At 36.4% G+C, this 24,788-nt stretch overlaps 1 protein-coding gene across 1 annotated transcript in view; it reads right to left on the bottom strand.

Annotated features, from left to right (window-relative positions):
• LOC136036691 (rap guanine nucleotide exchange factor 2-like) overlaps positions 1 to 24,788 on the bottom strand; it is a gene marked incomplete in the record, with an annotated part of 209,413 nt that overhangs the window by 161,614 nt on the left and 23,011 nt on the right. The window contains 2 exon segments of the mRNA XM_065719002.1: positions 20,477 to 20,560; positions 23,673 to 23,800. Coding sequence (XP_065575074.1) covers positions 20,477 to 20,560; positions 23,673 to 23,800 — 212 coding nt within the window.

Here is a 24,788-nt window from a genome sequence, read left to right as displayed (position 1 = left end):
TTCAGCAGAATAGTAAACTTTGGCGAAGGTTATATCCTTATAGGGCATACCAGATAAGTAAGTTACATAGATTAGTGCAACCTATAGAACTTGCATTTTTCTGCGATTAAGGTAGAGAGTGCAATTCATAGTTGGTTTGGTTTGGAATCAGGCTTTAAGCAGGGTCATGTCCCATTTGTAGACTATTTTATTAGTTTGTTCTAAGGAACAAAGCAAAGGCTAAGGAAGAAAGTTGTATCAAATAGAGAATACACGACCCCAGGCTTGGATTATTCAGGAGATACGAGTGTCCCACGTTAACTTCATAAAATAATCGAACTTAAGGAATTTTTAGGGTTTTATGAGTGAGAATAGAATGGAAAAGAAATGCTAAAATGACCAAGTCGCTTAAACTAGAGATAGGGACGAGGATGTAGATGTAATGTTAGTTAAAAGGGAAATTGACGAAGTGGATAGCTGGAATGAAGGCAGACGGAATGAAAATGTAGAATGTAGAATAGCGGACGCACAGACTGTTTTTTTCGTACTTGGAGAAGATTTTCAAGGATGTAACGATAGACATTAGAAAAAAGATAAGGATACTTAAAAAAAGATTGATTCCAGTGACTCCCAAGGGATACAATTGAAGAAAGGTTCAGATGAAAGGTCAGGTTTCACAGATTAATTATGATAAGTCATTGCAAGGAAAAACCGAAACAATAGATAACAATCGTGATTTTTCAATCAGGCCAAAATGAAAAGCAGGGCGTCATGTAACAATAGGGTTTAAAGAGTAAAGTTCTGAACAAAGGGGGGTGGAGGGAGAGTATGCATCGTTTTCAGCCTCTGGGGGGAAGAGGCTTCGTGCTGTGATGAATTGAAAGCAGCAGTCATAATAGCAATACTTTTTGCTAATAATGGGGTTACTGAGACCACCTAAAACACCCACTTGAAATGACGCTCATTTCATCATGACATAGTTACAAATAATTCCTGAGTGAAGAATACCTTTTTCCAGTAACAAATAAAGGCCAACCAATTCCTCTATATACCTAAGATGGAAAGGTTAGGTTGGAAGATGGAAAAATATGTAGACAACTGAAATTAAACTTGGGATATCAAGAATAGTCAAGGGCCCTGGAATATTGGGGGGGAGGGACAAACCTAAATTCTATGGTAAAAAATTTTACTATCCAGAAAATATAAATTGTATTGGTTTGTTATCGTTGAGAGGGAAAGTATTTGCCCTCTGCCTTACCCTTTGGGAACCCCTTTGAAAACAAAGAAAAAGCTCAGAACAGGTATAATACAAAGGAATGGAAAGTAGTTTCAGGTAAGTTTCGAAGGAACAGAAATAAATTCATTATAATTCAAATCTTGTTTGAAATTAGTTCTGACAAATGCAATATAGTTCTTTTCCAAAAGTAAATTAACAACTTTCTAATATTATCCAGATAATATCTGGAGGCTCGATCCATACCTAACCAAGAGGGCATGATCTCATGAACCCATGACTTAAACCGTGTGAAAAACAAAGTTACTGCAAAAATAAATCAAGATGGACAAAAATATGTGCTGAAGCAAGCACGTTTATCACCACAACTATTACACATTTTAATTGTTAAAAAGTTACGTAAGCATACATATATCCATGAGAGGGGGTGTATTCTGAAGGGACCAAAATCGGTCAGGCAGTGACAAAAGGCAAAATACAGCAACATCACATATTCTCACATAACAATCTCCTTTCTGCCAATTCGAAAAAAGCGGTTATTTGATCTGGACCATTCGAAAGATAATAATTTTTTGCTTTAATTGAAGGATGGAAATTTTGCGTTATAAGGTTTTAATTTTTGATTCGTTAGCTAAACTTATTTGCTTGAAGAAAGTGAGTTGGGAAGACAGTTTGAACTAGAGGACTGGGGTCAATATTTTAGATTTTGCAAATTCGCTAGATTAACGAACTTTATAATTTACAATTTAAAAATTAGGTCTTACTCCTTCTTATCAACCCGAATAACGGTCTGTATAGGTCACATATTTCAAAAGTTTCTTTTAACACAAAGGCTGTTTTTTTTTAATTCTAAGGATTATAATAAATATAAAGTAAGTAAAAATCTTATTCGTCAAAGCAACTTTCGCAATGATAATCCATGCCAAATTAGCATTTTCAAGCAATAATAATAAAAAATAAAGCAATTTTATATACAGTATTATTAAAGTTCTGCCCTGATAAATACAGTCCCAAAAAAGTTAAAATAAATAAATTTTAGAACAATAAAAAATAAATGAAACAGGGACGAAACAAAACGTAAAAATAAAAATAAATATTTAATACAGGAAAAAGGAAAATCAAAGGTCCTTAGGCATTACATGTTACATATCCAACATGCCCAATGCTTAAGCTTTTCAATATCCAAACGTCCACTGAATTAAATTTTGGCACTGCTTGTGCCGCAACTTTTGAAAGCATAATAAAGGAGTAAGAGAGGAGTATCTCTGTTTGGTGATGTGGCATTGCTTAGCCCAGCGGTTCCCAGCCGATTTCGGTCATGCCCCACCTAGGCATTTCTAATATGCTGTTCTCCCTCCCCTGAGATATTTAAATTTTGCTTCAAAACTTTTCGTGCATACACCTAAAGGAAGCTTGAAACACTTATTATCTTTTTTCGGGTCATCCTTTGGGCATAATTCATATTGAATAAAAATATTGTTTGAATATAACACCCTATAGCCTATATAATGTGTGACGCCCAATACTGTTTCTTTTTTGTAATTTAAATGCATATAAATCTGACGTCACTCCCATGAAAATGGGTTTTTTTCTGAATTTTGGCTCTAAAGTACAGTTAAGCGAAGGTTGCATTTTCTGCCCATGACCACCAAAATATTGCCATACCCCACCAGTGGGGAATTTACACCATGTTGGGATTCACGGGCTTAGCCAGAGACAGAAGCAGACGGTATACGGACTTTCCCCAAAGATAGCAAAATTAGCCGTTTTTTATCAAATAAATATACTACAGGTGATCCTCTTTAAAAGCATCTTCGGGGCTATTTTTCAAACAGATTCAAATTCTGTCACCAATGAGGCAAACAGGGGTAAATACACCAAACAATTAGCTTGATTAACTCGATGCAACAGCTGACTTGCTGAGCTTGAAATACATTTGTTCCATAGGGGATAATAACTCCCCTACCCTTCAGAGTTGTTACCTTTGTCATTGCAAAAAGTATTTATAAGGGCTGGATGATCCTTTTACCATCGAATACATGATTCACCAAGTAAAACAGATTTTCAGAGATGCAATAACTGCTTACTAATAAAATCGTACTTCCACTAATTCACTTTAAGTGCCATGATGAAAACATGCCTTATTACAACTCGAAAAGATTAGAGTGAAAATATCGCTACTCATAGACAATGTACTCAACGCCACGCCAAGTACGAGAAACAAGGAGCACGTGGTAGAAGTTAGGTGCACCTAGACCCCTCTCAAACAGTACTTGGGATCGTTTAGGACACACAGGGGTCCATATTTCTGTCGATTTAGAATATTGAAAAAAGAAGACGGCTACTTGTGATGTGGTAGTTATTCATACAAATACTCAAATTTCTGTGATCATTCTGTGCTCTTCTGTTCTGGTATTAGGCCACTTCTGTTGACTGGTGATCTAAAACGTATTCGCATAAATTATTACCGGTACTGCAAATTTCTTTTATATCTACCTCGTTCTTACCGGAGTGCAAAACTGGTTAAAAAGTATTGTAAGACAGGTATCACTGGTGCTTTTGAAAAATTATCTGCGAAGCTAGCTATTGAAGCGCTTTATAGGCTAGGATGTTTTCATCGCCTTATCCGTCTTTTTTCTGTATGTGATTAAATTTGTTTCTTTTGTATTACTTTTGCTGTTTTTCTTTTGTATTTTACTCCACTTAACCTCTGTTTTGTGAAGTGGGTGATAAATAAATTATTATTATTATTATTAGTAATTTTGGTAAATTCTATAATAGGGGCTTCTGTCTTCCTAGGAAAGTAGTTGAGTTAGATGTATAAAATTTTCAGGAATAAATTAAGACCTCAATGATCCCCAGGAAAGGTATTTTCAAGTACCTACCTCCGCCCCTTCAAGGGCAACGGCCGTAGGTGACCTTTGACAGTCTTTCTTCTATAAAACTGAAACCTTGAAAAACAGATCTACTGATTAAGTGATACACAAGGAAATTATTTTTAGCATCATATCTTGCCAATCCTGACTTATAAGGCATTAAACATTATAAATCCATTTGTTGAATTTTGGAATAAACAAAGCCTTGACACGGCTTTGAATCCTCCTTAAATTATAGAAAATGCAGTTTCAAAAGCCAATGTCAATGGAAAAGAGACTGGAAATAAAAAAGGATAGGGCAACTTTTTTTTCGTCAAAATTCAAATAGGTGTAGATCTATTTACTATGCAGTCATTTAAGCCGTAAAAATAAGAAAATGGTTGAGACAGTAACTTGGGTAAAATTCTAGTTGATTGACTTTTGGCTATCTCAAAAAGGGGCTAGGTTAGGAAAATGGAACTTTCAGGGATGAGTCTAAAGGCTAAAGTATGTCCCGGGAAGGTATTTTGAAGTACCCACCTCCACCTTTTCTCCCTCTAGAGGGCCCTGACCTTTGATGACCTTTAAAAATATCTGTGTTATAAAAGTGAAACCTTGCAAAATAGATCTTCTGCTTGAATGAAGTACAACAAAATTGTTTTCAGCTTCACAACTTTGCTCAATCCCAATTTATAAGGTTTCAAAGATATGCAAATACATTTCTTAAATTCTAAAAAAAAAACATTGATATGGCTCAAAATTCTACTCAATAAAAGGAATTGCATTTTCAGAACTAAAGGCAGAGAAAATCCAACTGGTAACTAAAAATTAAGGCAAAATGTTGTTTTTTCAAATTTTCAATAGGTATAGACCTGTCATGTAGGCGAATTTCGGGGCCCTCTAGACGGAAAAGGGGTTGAGGTAGGTACTTCAAAATACCTTCCCAGGACATATTTCTAGCCTTTAGACCTATCTCTGAAAGTTCCATTTTCCTACCCTAACCCCTTTCCAAGATAGCCAAATATCAATCAACTAGAATTTTACCGTAACTTGATAACAGCTTCCCAGCTTTACTATAATTTTATGCTTTTTGCTCAAAATTGCCTTAAAATTCATAATGCCAAAGTTTTTTCCTTATGAAAGCACAGCTACTGAATTTTATGCCACAGAAATAAACGCTCACAAACAATTCTTCAAACCCCTAGTTCCCTCAAAGTTGTAACAACGGGAAAATGTATTAAAATCTCACCATACTGTGAAAGATATCCAATAAACTGTATGCAAATCAGAAATTAAAACAAGGGGGCAAATTCACTCTCTCGAATGACTACTAATCAGAACTGTTTCCATTAGAACTCATATCACTTCTAACAGAATGTCTCTCCGAGCAAGCTAACCCTCAAGAGAGATCTGGAATCAGTCATTCATGGCAAATTGCACCGTAATTGGAAACATTGGAAGAAGGGCATATAGATGATTTTTAGCATATCTTCCTGGATTGTTAAGGGTAAACTGAACTTGAGCCCGTTTAGTGTTTAATTATGTATTGTACTTTTTAATTCATTCCCCTCAACTCACCGATTTGTGTGTGATTTGGTCACACAAACTTCGCTAATCGTATGAGCCGTTTTCGACCACTTTCGAATGTTCAAATACCTCCAAGTTGTATCAGTGTTGGCACTTCCGATGGCACAGCAATAATACAACATCAAAATTCTCCCCTCTTGTATACTCTCCCTTGCATAAATAAAACAACTTAAATGGGTGACTGGGCACCTCAAAAAAGTATAAAACAAACTATCATATAAGACTTAATAGCGCAGCGGTAAGAAAACTTGTCAGTGGTCGTGGTACTGTTTTTCCTCAACTCACCGACTTTTGATTTACGCATTTATAACTTAGATAATTTTGTATTAATGTTATGCAAAGCTCCATCCGTTTGCACCCTTTGTCCTCGCCTATAATCATAGATTCCCGAGACGAAAAAAAATATTTTCTACTTTTTTTCCAATTTAAAAACGAGTTAAAAAAAATTTACAACCTTCTCTATTTTCTTGATATAGCTGAAAATTCCTTCTTTTTCTTTTATAATTCCCGTCGTACGTCAAGGGGGTACTGACTTTCAGCCATTTGGTAAAAATTTCGGAATACCACGTGTGCCTTACAGTTCAGCCACACTTGGCACAGTCCCCAAGACGCTCAACACACTGCCCAAAACGCTTGGCACGTGCCACCTGGTGTGGATGATTTTTTAGAGGGACCCCTCGTGCAATCGAGCATAATCTCATGCTTAGAATATTCAGGTTGGAATGTTCACCTCATGTTATAAAATTGACAATGCTACATTATTTTTTAATAAAAAGTATTCCCAATTTCAAAATCTAAGGAGAATGTAGACTCAAAACCTCCTATGTCTAATTGCACATTCACGTCTTCCTCCTTATGGAATTTCCCAATTTTTTTCGTTATGAAGTTTCATTTTTGTTAGCCTAAAAGAATAAGAAGTAATTTCGCCCAGACGAGTAACAAGAGCCGTTCAGATGCCATATCGATTAATGTTATTTTATATTTTATTATCAATTTATACTTTTATGATCAATAAAAGTAGCATAAAAACGAAAGAATATTGATTGAAATCCAAATTCTCATAAATTAAAATTAGTTCATATATATATATATATATATATATATATATATATATATATATATATATATATATATATATATATATATATATATATATACTAGCTGTTGGGGTGGCGCTTCGCGCCACCTCAGCACCTCGTTGGTGGGGGCGCTTCGCACCACCACCCCCCAAGCCCCCCCCCGCGCGCGTAAGTCGTTACGCGCCATTGTAGTTGTGACCCTGTGTCCCACCTGTGAATATAGATAGATATATATATGTTTTTAACTACGTAAAACTTGCGAATATACAACATTCTTCGCTGCCCCATTGTCTGTGTATATAAATAGATTGTCGGGTTTACCGACTCTTGAACATGCAATATATAATTGTCCATGGGAAAAACAATCCGTATTCAGATCTATACCTCATTATTCTAATGATTGCCCTTGAGCTTTGTTGATGGTGATTGCTAATCGAAAATTCCCTGTGTCCCCATCGTCATTTATATATCCCCTGTGCCCCCCGGCGTCCCCGTTGTAGTTGTGTCCCTGTGTCCCGGTCGTCATTTATATTCCCTGTGTCCCGGTCGTCATTTGTGTCCCGGTGTCCCAGTCTGTAGTTTCTCTCATTATTCCAATGATTGCCTTTGAGCTTTGTTGACGGTGATTGCTAATCGAACATTCCCTGTGTCCCTTTCGTCATTTATATATCCCCCCTGTGCCCCCTGGCGTCCCCGTTGTAGTTGTGTCCCTGTGTCCCGGTCGTCATTTATATTCTTTTGTTGTTCTTTTGTCGTCTTTTGTTGTTCCGGTCGTCTTTTGTTGTTGTATCATTTATATTCCCTGTGTCCCGGTCGTTATTTGTGTCCCGGTGTCCCAGTCTGTAATTTCTCTTTGAGTGTACCGGTCGTCATTTATATTCCCTGTATCCCGGTCGTCATTTGTCCATGGGAAAAAACAATCCGTATTCAGATCTATACCTCATTATTCATATGATTGCCCTTGAGCTTTGTTGATGGTGATTGCTAATCGAACATTCCCTGTGACCCCGTCGTCATTTATGTATCCCCTCTGTGCCCCCCGGCGTCCCCGTTGTAGTTGTGTCCCTGTGTCCCGGTCGTCATTTATATTCCCTGTGTCCCGGTCGTCATTTGTGTCCCGGTCTGTAATTTCTCTTTGAGTGTCCTGGTCGTCATTTATATTCCCTGTGTCCCGGTCGTAAGTTGTGTCCCGGTTGTCCATGGGAAAAACAATCCGTATTCAGATCTATACCTCATTATTCTAATGATTGCCCTTGAGCTTTGTTGATGGTGATTGCTAATCGAAAATTCCCTGTGTCCCCATCGTCATTTATATATCCCCTGTGCCCCCCGGCGTCCCCGTTGTAGTTGTGTCCCTGTGTCCCGGTCGTCATTTATATTCCCTGTGTCCCGGTTGTTATTTGTGTCACGGTGTCCCAGTCTGTAATTTTTCTTTGAGTGTCCCGGTCGTCATTTATATTCCCTGTGTCCCTGTGTCCCGGTCGTCATTTGTGTCCCGGTGTCCCGGTCTGTAATTTCGTCAGTCCACAAACATGACGTCAGTCGACAAACAACTTCATGACGGCATAATGCTCAATCCTTACAATGACGTCAGTCGCCACACAAACATGACGTCAGTCAACAGACACACACAAACAACTTATTTTTTTATATATAGATACTGAAACTTTAGTTTTACCATGTTGAATATATATATATATATATATATATATATATATATATATATATATATATATATATATATATAAATATATATATATATATATATATATATATATATATATAAATACATACATACATATATATATATATATATATATATATACATACATATATATATATATATATATATATATATATATATATATACATATATATATATATATATATATATATATATATATATATATATATATATATATATATATATATATATATATATATATATATATATTCAACATGGTAAAACTAAAGTATCAGTGGCTGTCAAATTTTTAATCCATATTAAACTGATCTTGAAGGACCAAAGATTATCTCTAATTAGTTTCCCAAACTCTTCAATTCTTGGGGAGAATAAGAGCAAACACGAAGTTTCAACTTCCCGTAGGTCCTAGCGTTTGCCCATTACAAAGATTGGCCAATTTTCTGCTGAAACTGAAACAAAATGACTCTGCGAAATCGATAGTCCAGCAGGGTATGGAATTTGCAGATTACCCGGTCCTTTGAATTCCTACCCCTATCTGAGTGGCTCGAGTCCCGCTCTCTGCGTTAGTATAATCCTCTCCTTCATCAGAAACGTCCGTCTGATCCACCTTCAAATTCCATCAGATCAACAACAAGACCCCCCCCCCCAGAGGAAGATCAAGGACAAGATGGACAGACTTCATTCGGGGTCAACTCGCTACTCCAAGCATTGAACACAATGAAGCCCCAACCCCTGCACAGAACATACCACTCCGGACAAAATCAACGACCCTGGTCAAACTGCTGCGCAAGAGCTTAAAGCCAATCAAGTCAAAATCAAGTGCGTATCCAATATTATTTGAGCCTTTTTAATCACAGAAGCCGTTGAAGTCATTGACTCAGCCCCAACTTTTTACAGTCACAACCCGCTCCTAGCGTGCATTGTAATCAAGGTCTGGTTCTCAGTTTCTTTTTTTGTTAATAGAAAGTCTAGTGTTAGATGTACCGCTTACCCTTTCAAGGTTCAATGGCTTTCTTGGCAGACACAATGTGAACAGTGTTTAGTTTATTAATAAATACATTTCTCTCTCTCAAACACAAGGATATTCCCTGAAAATCCGAGTCAGAGCAAAATGCCAAAAAAATAAAATGTCACCAAACACTGGATACCATTTTTGAAGCCAATTTCAAACGCACTATTCGAAAATATACTCAGGTGTTCGAAAACACCTCACTCAAGCATATAGGCAAACATCAACGAATGCTGGATTTTTTTTTCCACCAGGTTGATTGATGCATCAGAATCAAAGACAGTAGTAAAATGTCTTTTAAGGTTTGTGTTACTATTTGCTTTGCGACTTCGGTCAGGGTTGAGTCTGAACGGTCATTTATACCAGCCAAGGACCAACTAAATTCTTATGTAGTTTACTTATGTCACCCAAAAAATCCTAAACAAGCCAAAGTGAAAATCAGGACGTTATAAATGTTGCCTAAGTGACCCTAACTTCTAGTAGCTAGACACTGATATCTCTTCATTGTCACTTTCATCACAAGGTTAAAAATAACACTTAGCCTGATATGGGTATAAGAAAAAGCAACAAAAAACAAGTTCAGAAAACCAATTTTAGTGGGAAAAAAACAATTTCAAAATTTGTAGAAACGAAATTGGTAGAACAACAGAATTTGGTAGAAACCAACCACAATATGTGTTCAGTGTGTGTTTGTTTCTGAAAATCATGCCACAGTCTCAAATAATTTAATGATTAACATTTAATCATACAAGACACACTCGGTAAATAACTGCTGAATAATCATGAGTCGAAAAAGGTCAGGTAACTTACTGATTTATTGAGAGTACGATAACATGTTGAAACTAGTGTAAAAAGCTGCTCCACTCATATATACGTTGGTTCATTTTTGGTCGTTTAAAGTTCTAACGCCATTCTTTACTTCAATTTGAACAAAAAAAAAATATTCTCCGCTTTTAATATCATAATCAGGGTTTCTAAACATATTAGGTGGACCAATACCTCTTCAGCCAAGGACCCTATGCTAGAGTGTGGCCTCGCATAGAAATGTCTCAAGGATGATAACAATCTCTTCGACAAAGTACATCCCTTCAAATGCCAATGAATGTTTACATCATAATTTGGGCGCAGATTAGTAGACAAAAAATTCTAGGGAGATACCTTCACCCCTCCCAATTCTGCACACGTAGGCTACTGAATGTATCATTGTGACCTTCGACTTTACACTCAAAATATTGCTCTGTTAAGGGAGGAGATGCCACTCACAGAGCATATATATTGCACCCCTTTGTCCAAACATATTCTTTAGAATGAAGGGAGGATATGGGGTTACTTCCCCGTCCCATTTACATTTAGATTAAGGACTTCTCAAGAAAAGCCTGAGAAACTGGACCTTGATTTGCACTTTTAAGTCTTGGGGTAGCATTTATTGAAAATAACTTTACTACAGAGATGATGCTAGGTCAAAATTCAGATTCATTAAAGCTCAAGTTCAAGGATCATTCTTTAAATGGCGTAGACTGGACTCGAATGAACCCTCAGCACTAAACCTAGGGACAAACAAAGGGATTCATTTCTTGCGGAATTTTTCCAATATTTCTAACAGTCTATTCTGTAATCACAGAATAGGATTTTTTTTCTTTCAATGAATTTTTTTGTAAATGAGACTGTGAAGAATCTAACCGCACAAGCCCCCCAACACAACTTCCGAGCTTTCACTTCCCATGGCAGAGTGGAATAGAAAAGGAATCCTTGCGCTATTTTTCTAATTTCAAATGCACTAAAATTTTAAAATATGATGGGTGACGCCAGGAATATAAGCAGTGAGGGGTGGGGCTTCGTGCCAGTCCCCCCCAAGAACTCGGGACTAAATTGTAATTTCCAAGTTAGTCACCTATCAAGGACCAACTATACTTTTGTTGTCCGTGCTTCGAAGACTTAAAAAAAAAATTAAAAAAAAAAAAATAAATAAAAAACGAATAAGTCTCCTAGCGCAACTTGCAAGCTTTTTCTTTTCCACGAAAGAGTAGAAGAAAAAAAAAAGGTATCCTTGCGCTATTTTTGTTAATATTAGCTGTAAAAGATGCATTAGTATTTTATAAGATGATTGGGCCATATCAGGCATGTAAATAGAGGGGGAGGGGCTTCGTGCCACTCCCCCCCCCCCCCAAAAAAAAAAAATTGGGAAAAAATTTCAATTCATCATATTTCCGTGTAAGCCATTAATTAAGGCACAAAATAACTCAAAATAGACACCCTCACATATTTTCGTTTGTAGTATAAATCTCTCATTCCCTTCTTCGGATTCATGCTTGGAAGGGGATTAAAAAAAAGATTCTGACTAGTTAGGGAAGGGAATATCAAAGTATATCGGGCAAGAGATCCCTTTTCCACAATGAAATGGTGACCCCATAGCCAAGAACTTTAAAATAGCATTTTTTTTTTCTTTTGATGCAAAATACTTACCAATGTAAAAACTCAAACATAGACTCGAAAATAGCTGAAAATCTTGCCAAGAAGAGTCCCTTGGTAGCTAGAGAACTTCAATGTGCAGAAGTAATCAAGACTCCATTGTTTTCCACGCATAGCTGAACAAATGACCGAGAGTTCAAAGAATTGCTTCTTGTTGACGGCATTTATAATATGGTGTAATTCCTGGTGCAATCTAATACTCATATTTTTTGCTGCAAAATACTGTCTGTGAAGTACGCAATGAATGACCAATGCCCCAGGCAGTTGTTGCTTTAAGTGGGATATAAAACCTCGACGACGACTGTTGAGTCTCATAGCATGTCATGCTTTTTATTACCAGATAAATCCCCTTTTCCGCTTTATATAAATTCGTCTTCCTTTATTTTCATATAGCTGAGGTTACAACCGAGAGTTCAAAGATTTCTGAATGTACCGAATATGCGTGAATGATAAATTCACGTGCCGAACATATAAATTCGTCTTCCGTTATTCTCATATAGCGTTTTTCGTTTTTCTCATATAGCTGAGGTTACAACCGAGAGTTCAAAAACTTCTGAATGTGTCGATGTGCGTGAATGAGCCGGCTAGAACCTCCAACAGGTTGGCTCTAGTTCGGCATTGCGGAGTGACATGCATGAAAGGTGTAGCATAAGTGGGAGATGATAACAACGGCAATGAAGGGGGGAAAATTAATGCCATGTTTTTCTTTTCACTTAACTGGACTATTTGTCTTGGCTTTTCCTACAATTAGCCATGACTTGCCCATAACTGTTCCATTTTTAATTCGAAAGACGGATCAAAGACGCAGATTTTTGCTACTAAATGTTGTAGTTTAGAAAGTTCTCACTTTAAGTAAGCTGCAAAACCACGATGACGATCAACCATAGATGGTGCAGCATCTGCCACCATCAATCGCAACAGAGTTCTTCCACGGAATAAATTTGTCGGTATAAAAAAAAAAAAAAAAAAAAAAAAAAAAAAAAACTTCCATGCTCTGAAATCGATTCTCCTGTTGTATCAGTTTCTAAATATGTAGCAAAAGGCAGTTCTTGTTATATTTTATCCCTAATATATCGAACATAAAAACGAGCCTGAAAGACTTGTATACTCAAACTCATGATCTTGGGCGATTTTGTCCGCGCTTAGTCAAAAGTTTTTCATTTTGTATGATCTTGTGCAAGCTTACCGATTCCATAGCTTTTTTTTAAGTACAACAATTCCAATTTCCTACATTAGTCATTCTTATGCCAACTTGATACGCGTAACACAATTTATACAATGTTTTGAAAGTTTCATTTAAGAATTTGTGTTAATGAAAACAGGTCAGTTTTTAGACCTCGTCGACCGACAAAATCAGTCTCAGTTTATTTCGACTCCCTGGGAAACTGACTCCTACCCCGAAGATCAATATCGAAAGTCAAAGAGCACGGGCAACTTATAAGAATGGAAACTGGAACTTGTGTCAACAAATCAAACAGTTCGTGGTAACGAACTGTAGTAAGGAGCGACCCGGCTCAATAGTAACCAAAACTCTAAAAAATGGAACTTTGATACCAATAGCTACATCAAAAGAATCGCATTTTAATGCTGGTTTTAAATATATAAGTTTCATCAAGACCAGTTATACCCATCGAAAGTATACCCACCCCCTAAAAGTCATAGAATCTTAACGAAAATCACACCATCAGATTCAGCGTATCAGAGAACCCTACTGTAGTAGTTTCGAGCTCCTATCTACAAAAATGTGGAATTCTGCATTTTTTTTCTTTCCCCAGGGGTGATCGTATCGACCCAGTTGTCCTAGAATGTTGCAAGAGGGCTCATTCTAACGGAAATGAAAAGTTCTAGTACCCTTTTTAAGTGACCAAAAAAATTGGAGGGCACCTAGGCCCCCTCCTACGCTAATTATTTTCCCAAAGTCAACGGATCAAAATTCTGAGATAGCCATTTTATTCAGCGTAGTCGAAAAACCTTATAACTATGTCTTTGGGGACGAATTACTCCCCCACAGTCCCCGTGGGAGGGGCAACAAGTTACAAACTTTGACCTGTGCTTACATATAGTAATGGTTATTGGGAAGTATACAGGCGTTTTCAGGAGGATTTTTTGGTTGGGGGGAGGGGGATATGCTGGGGGAACTTTCCATCGAGAATTTGTCATGGGAGAAGAAAATTTCTATGACGGGAGAGCAGGATTTACTAGCATTATTTAAAAAAAAACAATTAAAAATAAATGTGAAAAAGCTTTTTCAGTCGGAAGTAAGGAACAGCAATAAAACTTAAAACAAACAGAAATTATTACCCATATGAGGGGCTCACCTCCTTCTAATACCTCGCTCTTTACGCTAAAGTATTTTTAGCAATTTCAACTATTTATTCTACGGCTTTTGTGATTCAGGGGTCATTCTTAATGAATTGGGATAAAATTTAAGCTTTAGTTTAAAGAGCGAGGCACTGACGATGGGGCGAATCCCCTCATATATGTAATAAAAACATGAGAATACAAAAGTTCTTTACGTAAGCTAATTTATAAGTTACGTAAATCTTTTACCAATAAAAAGATTCGTAAAAAATTAAAAGTTCTAGTTGCCTTTTTAATTAACCAAAAAATCGGAGGGCAACTAGGCTTCGTCCCCCGCTCTTTTTTTCTCAAAATCATTCGATCAAAATTATGAGAAAGCCATTTAGCCAAAAAAAAAAAAAAAATATGCAAATTTCGTTTTGATTATTCCTCTGCGGAGAGCCAAAATCAAAACATGCATTGATTCAAAAACGTTCAGAAATTAAATAAAAAAAACAAGTTTTTTAACTGAAAGTAAGGAGCGACATTAAAACTTAAAACGCACAGATATTACTTCGTATATGAAAGAGGCTGCTTCCTCATCAACGCCCCGCTCTTTACGCTAAAGTTTTTTACTGTTTTAAAAAGAAGAATTGAGAGAAAGAGTCAAACTTTAGCGTAAAGAACGGGGCGCTGATGAAGAAGCAGCCTCTTTCATATACGAAGTAATTTCTGTGCGTTTTAAGTTTTAATGTCGCTCCTTACTTTCAGTTAAAAAAACTTGTTTTTTTTATTTAATAATACACCAGAGCCATACACAATTCGGTGTTTCTTGGCATTTGTTTTACCTAATAATCACACTGAAATAAACATGCAAAGATACACCAAGCGTTAGATGGCATTTATCTTCTTTTTCATCGATACCAGCGCCAGTTTTCACTCATATAAGCTACCCTACCTTTACGTCAGCTATTTTAGCATGAACGAGAAAACTGATGATATAGATGGTGTTCTTGTTTTTTCCCACCTTTGAACAGAGCTTTGTGTAACATCTGAATCATTCAATTATTCCTTGCTGGAAGGCGCTCAAAACAGAAATTAGTGAAGGTCATTCGGAAAAAAAAACCTGAAAGGCCATTTCACTCCGGCGTCAGTCAATCCACTTCCCCATGAAATAGTTGTGTTGTATATGTGCTGTACAAAATATCTGTGTTGCTAACCACAGATAATTGTTGAAAACTTTCTGTTCAAAACCACTTATAATTGTTGACATAATTTATATTTCATGACATTATGATCAAAATTACAAGGAATAGTAAAACTAGTGCATAAGATACAAAACTGAGAACCAAATTGAAATCGATTCGCATCAACATTTTGACTGACGAATTCAGACGGTTTGAACTGGATTTATTAGGAGTTTCAGAAACTCATATTCCAAGGGTAGGAAGCATGAAATTAGGTGACATAGAATTTGTTTACTCAGGCAGGAAGGATGGGGTACAGACAGGGAGTAGGGCTCATGATGAATCAGGAAGCTGCTAAGTCTTGTTTAGGCTGGGAAGGTATTAATAATAGAATACTAATTGCTCATTTTATGACTAAAAAGTTCAGGGTATCAGTTATAGTAGTATATGCCCCTGTTAAACCGACTGACCGGAGATACTAGTGACTCAGATGAATTTTACTTTCAGTTACAGGAGCAAATAGACAGGGTACCAGGTAGAAATATGGTGTTTTTACTAGGAGATTTTAATGCCCAGACTGGTAAAAATAGGGATAGATGGTATCCTAGCCTAGCTAAATTTGGTGTAGGAAAAGAAAACAGTAATGGCTATAGACTTTTGCAGTTTTGTAGGTATAACAACCTAGTTATAACCAATACGGTATTTGGTCACAAAATAGCCCATAAGTTGACATGGTATTCACGTGATGGTAAGACAGCAAGTTTACTGATTATGTTACTGTAAACAGAAGACTAGCAGGATCAATACAAGATACTAGGGTGTATAGGAGTGCTGTTATTGAAGTTAAAAGTAAAGATTACCATCTAGTAGTGTCTAAGGTTAATTTAAAGCTGAAATTTCGGAAGGGTAACTACCTCCCGGAAAGTTATGATGTTGGTGGACTCCAGGATGAAAATTTGAGAAAAAAATTCCAGGAACAGTTGAATACTAAACTTGAGAATTTAAAATTTGACAATGTGGAAAATGGATGGAATAATTTCAGAAAAACAATTTGTGAAGTTGCTGATGGTGTCTTAGGGAAGAGTGCTAAGACTGCAACTAGGAATAGCTAAAAAGCTTTAGGTTTAATAGAGAGTAAAAGGGGTTTGTACAAGAATTATCTGAGTGATAGGTCGTATGAAAACAAAAGGGATGTAAAGAGAGTGGAAAAAGCCTTAAAATATGAACTAAGGAGATGTGAAGTGGAGGTCATGGATAAAATTGCTGAGGATCTGGAAGATGCGGCTAGACGGCATAATAGTAAAATATTATACTGGCATGTTAATAAATTGAAAGGGAGTAGTCAATCCGGACTTGTCCCAGTTAAAGATAGGAATGGGGCCACAATAAGTGATAAGGAAAAAGTTAAAGAAAGATGGGTGGAACATTTTGAGAATGTGCTAAACCGAGATACAGTTGCAGGAAAAGATATAGATGAAAATGAAAAAGTTTGTGATACCATGGATGTGAAAGAATATTTGTTTAGTGAGGAAGAATTAGCGACATTACTAAAAGGACTAAAAAATAATAAAGCTCCAGATGCTGATAGTGTGATTAATGAGTTTCTTAAATATGGTGGCTCTGAGGTTAGGAGTAAACTACTGAAGATTACGAGCATGATTTTTGAAAAAGGGGAAGTACCCTATGATTTTAGGAAGACCTTAATTAAACCACTGTATGAGAAAGGTGACAAGAGTGAGTGTCGTAATCATCGAGGCATTAGTCTGGTCTCTGTAGGTAGCAAATTACTGAGTAAATATGATACTTTTTAGACTGAGAGATGCTGTAGACAAAGTTTTAAGGGAAGAACAATGTGGTTTTAGAAAAGGTAGAGGATGTGTCGACCAAATTTTCACTCTTAGGTTGATAATTGAGAAGTCCCTTCGTTGTCAAACACCTTTGGTCATCAGTTTTATCGATTATGAGCAGGCTTTCGATTGAAGAGCGTTAGCAAAGGTCTTATCCTTATATGATATACCAGACAAATACATTAACGTGATTTATGCTATGTACGAGAATAATACTGCTGCGGTTAAGGTAGGAAATGAGGTTAGCAACTTGTTTTGTATTAAATCAGGAGGTAAGCAGGGTTGTGTTCTATCCCCCTTTATATGGATCATTTTGATGGACTTCGTCTTAAGGAGCACAGGAAAGACAATTGGAGACCACAAAATCAAATGGGGAGGAAAAACGCTCCTGGACTTAGATTATGCTGATGATTTAAGCATATTAGATGAAAGTGTGAGCAAAATGAATGAATTTTTAGAGGTTTTGCGAGTTGTTGGGAGCTTCACTTACCTTGGTAGTATTATTAGTAAAGATGGTGGGAGCAGTGAAGATGTTAAAAGCAGAATAGCTAAGGCTCAGGGTGTTTTTTCACAGTTAAAAAAAGTTTGGAAGAATAGAAAGATAAGTCTGCAAACCAAGATTAGACTATTTGAAGCTACAGTGATGACAGAGATCAAATATGGCTCTGAAGCATGGGCGCTCCGAAAAGCAGATGAAAATTTACTAGATGTTTTCTAGAGAAATTGCCTACGGATTGTCCTGGGTACCCGGCTGACTGACCGTATTTCAAACAGTAGGTTGTACGAAAAATGTGGTTCAATCCCGCTTTCTAGGGCTATAATGGAAGAAAGGTTGAGATGGCTAGGCCACGTTCTGCGGATGAAGGATGACAGATTGCCGAAAATTGTCCTTTTTGGCCAACCGTCTGGGGTTACACGGAAAGCAGGTCGTCCTTGTCTGGGTTGGGAGGATGTCATAAATAAAGATTTAAAGGAAATGGGAACTTCCTGGGAGGGTGTAAATAGGAAGGCCTTGAATAGAATAGGTTGGAGGAGGAGCGTGCGTAGCTGTGTTGGCCTCAGGCGGCTTGGTGCGGCAGTGAGTTATTAGTAGTAGTAGCAGTAGTAGTAGTAGTCCCCTATTTTAGGATGGAGAAATTTTACAACTATGCTATTGGGCTCTGCAAAAAGTTTATTTAATTTTTTCAGATTTAAACCCCAGTATGGAAGATTACTGTGATAGACAGTCAAATTACTGCCTATCATGATAACATCTTAAGATACTACAATATCATAACCATAACTGTTGCAATTGAAACCAGCACTGAAGTCACCAGAAACCAGTACAGCTGCTAACGCTTCTCTTCAACCCACTTTGTTCAGAGCTTCACTGTATCCTCCCTCTCGTGAAGCTCCTGTTTCCTTGTACACCATTTCTTATAACTTCTTCCCTTACCATTCGAGGGCGTCCTGCTTCCCGTTCAGCCCCAGCTCGAATGCCGAAACATAATTTTTAACAACCCCCAATATCCATCTTTAAAAATACAATATATTAACAGAAAGAATAGAGAATCTTTCAACAGGTTGGGTGAAGGAGCCGCATGCGCAGCTCTGCTAGGCTCAGGCAGATCGGTGCTGTAATAAGTTGTTTTTGGTAATAGTAGTAGTGGTACTAGTAATTGTCATCCTTCACCCGTAAAACGTGACTTTAAACCAGTAACGGTTTTAGGCCTCACAATCTGGGGGGGAGGGGACAAGATGAAACATAAGAGTGTAAAAATATATAAAAAAATGAATTTAATGTCAAATATCAGAAAAGTGGGGGGGGGGCAGGCCTAGAGCCACAGCTGCTTTAAACGTTCCTAACATAAAATATTCCTTTATTTTAGTCCTAAAAGGTGAGATAGAATCACATAATCATAAAACAGATAGTTTTAGTACTAGCAGGTAAGTTAAGTGGGTAGATAGATAGTTTTATAGTTAAGTGGGTAGATAGATAGTTTTAAGCAGGTAGATAGTTTTAGTACAAGCAGGTAAGTTGAGACAGCAAAGTTAGACACGAAATACGATGAAGTGACACGATGAAGTGAGCTTCACTCAAATCAAGTGCATTTTTTACCACGTTACTGTGGATGTAGAACTTCCGTTCTATTAAATTTTAAACTAATTGATCAGTTTGAGCTTCTTCTTAAAGGCTAGCACCAGTCTTGACAACAAATTTGAATTTTTGGAAAGGTTTTTGAAATTTCTTAAAAGGTTTATTGAGTATAATTACCCAAAGATTCTGTTCATGTTATGAGAAATATATGTTATGATATTTCGCTTTTGTGTTAGTTTAACGTAATATTGGACTTTAGCTTAGCATAGAGTGTTTTTATTCAAAAACTGATTCAAAAATTAGAACACATGGGTCATATTATTTGGAATTTAGACGAATCCAGTTTAAAATCAGATTTAATGTAATGTGCAAAAAAAGTACACATTTTTTAGATTAAACTGAAAAGGCAGTTTCTCAGATCCGAGTTCGCAGGGCTTTTTCTCCTGTCTTGCAAATCGATTTATTTCAGTATCTTTTCATCTGCAACTTAAGGCGTACCTAGTGTAACTTTTTTCCATAAAAAATACTTCCAACGTCGATTTTTAGAAGGACTACGAAAATACTTATAAAAACCTCCTTACATTAAGGTAAAACCACCTTCTAACTGCTTACTAATTACTATCGTGACCTTCTGTTTTAAAATCAACATTAATGTTGTGAAGTATTTTTGTTATGAAGTATATACAGATAATGAATTACTGTTGTGAAGTATATTTGTAATGAAGTATATATAGATAATGAATCGCTGTTGTGAAGTATATTTGTTATGAAGTATATATAGATAATGAATTATTGGTGTGAAGTATATTTCCCGTTTTTGTAGAAACGGGTCTGGTGAAGTCTGAAGTGTTGAATCTAATCTGAAGAATCCTGCCTAGAAACTTGGCATGTATTCTCCGAGTTATCTGATTTAGACAAGCATCGTCAATACGCTACCACGTCTGAGTACGTTGTTTTCCTTTACTTCGTTCAATACCGTTATTTTAAAAACAAATTTAGTGCTCTAAAATCTATCTCGGTGATGGGGGAGGAAGAGAAAGTCGTTGAAAAGGGGAGAATTGAAGAGCTTTTTAGACACTAACGGGAAACCATAAGAACACTTGTAAAATATGATATAGCCTCTAATGCCTAGACCCAGAGGCCCTCCCCTCTATTTTTGAAGACTTACCTTGCACCAGGTAAAAACATCATATCGTCGATATAAACAGCTCCTGACAGCAACAGGTACCAGCAGGTGGCAACTTCATTTCGGCTAAAAAACAAAAACAGATTCGGCTAAAAAACAAAAACAAAAACAGATTCGGCTAAAAAACAAAAACAAAAACAGATTGGTATTCAAGCAATACTTCCACTCATTTAACCTGTTGAAACAACAGAGTGTAATAAGAATTTATTACAATTTTGCCATCCAAAGGGCAAATGCTCTCGATAACTTATGTTCGGCGTCTTACGTTCAAGTATCCGCCTAGAATACATTTTATTTTGCAGAAAATACTGAACCATTTTAAAATAAAGTTTACTATTCTATTAAGTAATATAGTTGATTGAATCAGTGCAGGTTTTACTGAATCTAAAAAATGTTTTAAGAGAGTCTGCAGATGTGAATTGGAGTTATGGAGTTAGATAACTCATAACTCATGTTATGGAGTTAGAGGCTGAATGAATTACTAACTGTGTCATATATTTCATTTCATATCATATCATTTGGCTAAAATCTGCGCTTTATTTACTAGCGATAGGTTGTATTTTTTGTCATTATCGCTACGAGGAACAATTGCCATGGTAAGCCCAGACGGATAAAATAACGGTGTTTTTCAAATAAGTCTTGACTTTTCAAAGAAAGTCAACGTGGCAAATCAGCAACTAGAAAAATACCTTAAAAAATTAAAAGAGCAAGTTAAGATTCAAAAAGTTCAAGCACACAAAGGAGGTAACTACTGTGCAATAAAAGATACTGTATAATTATCTTATCAATAAAACTGAATTATAAACTGTTATAAATAATATGTATTAAATTATCTTTACTCTTTTTTCGGTTGCGAATTTACTCAGTTTCGAATTTGTACCGATTTAATTTTAAAATTCTGAAGAAAAAAAAAATCGAAATTCTAAAACAAATATATTTCTTGAAATGGTGAAGTGATTTATCTGCCTCACGCACAGAATTCTCTAAGAGGGCACGAGCACAGAATGTTCTTCTCCGTGAGGAATACTATTGAAAAAAGGTGGGCGAGTCATACGGAACATACAAGAAAGTAACAGAACTAAGCATATGCTGAACACCATTAGGGTTAAAATTCAGCCTTCTTTTCATGATCTTACACCTTTTATATTTGCTTGCAAAAAGCTAACGGATAGGGTGGGGGCGGAAGAATTTTACAAAGTAGAGGCTCATTCAGAACATTCAGGAACTGATAGAAAGAAAACAATTCAAGTGCATTATAAACATGAAGCTGGGAGAGCTACATCATATACATTGGAACTTGAATATCACCAGATATTTTCAAATTTATGCTCTATATTCTAACTCTCTGACGTCTATTTTCTTTTTATGCCTTTATATGCAAGTTATTTTTCATCGACATACAATTATGCTATGTGTGTCTGTTAATGCTTTGGGTTACTTATGCTACGGTAGCGGAGAATTATTTGCAATGGATTACTCTATGCTAGTTATCAATCCCTGCCTTAATAATTAATTTTAAAAAATGGCACCATGGAATAGGGGTTAAAAAGCTGATAAACCTGAAAAATTTATTTTTCCTTCAATGAAAATCTATTGAACAACAAATCTGAAACTATTTTAAAGTGATTTATTCAATCGAATACAGATCTGCTGAGTATGTTCAGAAAAAAAAAATGATTAAAAGAGAAGGGAATGTCAACGAGGAGATTCTGCTGTTTTTATGCATGAAAATGAAATCGTCTGATTTCCATGGCATGGTCAAAAATAAAGATTTATTCCCCAAATCCCCTTTACTATGTTTTTTGCTTTTTTTGAAGATAGAATATGGGGATAGATAAAAAAAAATGTTTGAGAAACTAAAAAAATACACCATTTCAAAACATTCAGGCGGATAATAATGACTCATAATAGTACTTATCCAATTTACGGAGCTTTTTTTACGTCTATTGATTTTAATTCCTCTATTTAACTTATTCTGCTTCTAAAACCTTTTTTATTTGAAAATGGTATGGTATTCTATTCATCATATTATGTGCAAGAAACCAAACGCTAATTTCGAAAAGCATTTACTTTTAAGGTCACGAATGGACTGAACAAATTAAAACCAAAACTCTAAGGTAACAACTCCTCGTGAGTTGCATGCAGCAATTCGCAGTCAAAAAGAGTGAGAATAAGATTTGGGGGAGGGGTCCTGCTTTTTATTGGCTATAAATTAAAAATGAAAAAAGTTAAGTGAACTTTCTCAATCACCGACTTTGCAGACCCAAACAGTTTTGTTTGGACATTGCAAGAAATATGATGATCATTTTTACCACCTGAATTACTAGTTTGTGAATTACCAATGCTTTCCATTATTGAACTCCACACAAGACAATTAAGCTGGAGATCAGGGTAAAGTAAGTAAGTAAAGTAAGTAAGACGGCACTAGATCCTTAAGGTCCAAACCGGCGGTGCTGATCTCCTTTTCATGGCCCTTCAGCCAGGAAGTACAATGGGGGGTTGGGGGCCAACCATCATGTGCTTTCACACACCCTTCCTGCTTACCTTCCCTAGATTTCTCCACGTACCCATTTAGAGCTGGGTCGACTCTGGCTGAGCTTACAGTGTCACGCCACTGACCCCCGTCCGAAACTAAATAACTGGTCACAACTGGGATTGAACCTGTGCCCCTTGGACACAAAATTCCCACGCCAGCCCGCCAACCACTCAGCCAGGACGGGTATTAGAGATTAGGGTACGCTGCCCGTACCGTGATCTCCAGCTTAATTGTCTCGCGTGAGATTGTTTATTGTGCTTATCAATACAGAATCTTAGAGCAAATAAAAACGCATCGTAAACTTATGTAGCCCATCTGCCATGGAAAATTTTATTCCCCACGAAAAAACTGCATCATAGAGTAGCTGTATTGGTAGGTTCTGAATTTGAATTGATTGATAATTAGGTGATGTTTAGGATTAATATAAACATTCGATAGAAGATCTTCGCTGCCGCACATCTAGAATTTTTTTTTTTTTTTTTTTTTTTTTTTTTTTTTTAATGATTACACGACTGAAGTAACCAGTGACGAATAGGAATAAAAAGAATAAAAGGAAGTGTCTAATTGGAATACAATCAACTGATAAAAGATAAAGCGTTAATAAAGTAGCGAAATAATAACAGAAATAATAGAGAAAATTACCAATAGAGTATCTCGTGCTTCCTGCGAAATTCATAGCGACCAGTCTCCGAAAAATGAAGGAGCTGAGAGTCAGAGCAGAAATCTAGCTCCGGCAGACTCTTCAGGGTCCGGAGAATCAATCGCACATCCTAAAAATAATTTAGTAAAAAAAGAGGATTAACATAAGGACCTGAGTAATAGTAATATCAATATTTAGGTCACAAAAAACCGAAATTGAGTTCAGACTTAGTTATAAGACAAAATTCGAAAGAATAATAAATTTTCTTCGCAAACCCAGAGAAATGAAGAAGCTAAGTGATTCAGAGTGTCCTTGAATCACTTCCAGAGATTCAACGCCCCGCTCTTTACGCTAAAGTTTCTTACTGTTTTAAAAAGTAGACTTAAGAGAAAGAGTCAAACTTTAGCGTAAAGAGCGGGGCGTTGAGGAGGAAAAACCCCTTTTATATACGGAGTAATTTCTGTTTGTTTTAAGTTTTAATGTTGCTCCTTACTTTCATTTAAAAAAAACTTGTTTTTTTTTTTATTTAGTCTTCATTAAAGCCAAGAAAGCGGGATCGAACCACATTTTCACAGTTTGTTGCTTGATATAATATCAGTCAAACGGGTACATAAAAGTACCCGCAGACAATTCTTCTAAAAACATTTAACAAATATTCCTCTCCCTTTTGGATCACCCACGTTTTTGAACCATACTTGACCACTGTCATCACTGTAGCTTCTAATACTCTAATATGTATTTCAAAACTTATCTTTCTACTCCTCTCAACTCTTTTTAACTGAGAAAAGAACGCCCTGAGTCTTCGGTATTCCACTTTTAACATCATTACTGCATCCACCATCTTTACAAACGATACTACCCGAGTAAGTGAAACTACCAACTTGACCACGTCTTCACGTTACTGAATGTAATCACTTTACCTTCATTTAACCTAGCCTATGCGCCTTCGTCTTCTGAACACTAATTTTAAGCCTATTCTTGCACCCTGAACTCTCAAAACTTCCAAATGTAAGATTTTTACCTCCCCATTTGACTACATGCTCTCCAATAGCATTTGCCGCGTTCCCTGGGACAAATCCCATCGAAATAGTCCATAGAAACAGGGACAGGACACAACC

Source organism: Artemia franciscana, chromosome 15 (assembly GCF_032884065.1).
Source record: "Artemia franciscana chromosome 15, ASM3288406v1, whole genome shotgun sequence".
NCBI lineage: Eukaryota > Metazoa > Arthropoda > Branchiopoda > Anostraca > Artemiidae > Artemia > Artemia franciscana.
Note: the sequence above shows the minus strand (reverse complement) of the source record. Positions and strands in the feature narration are given on the sequence as shown.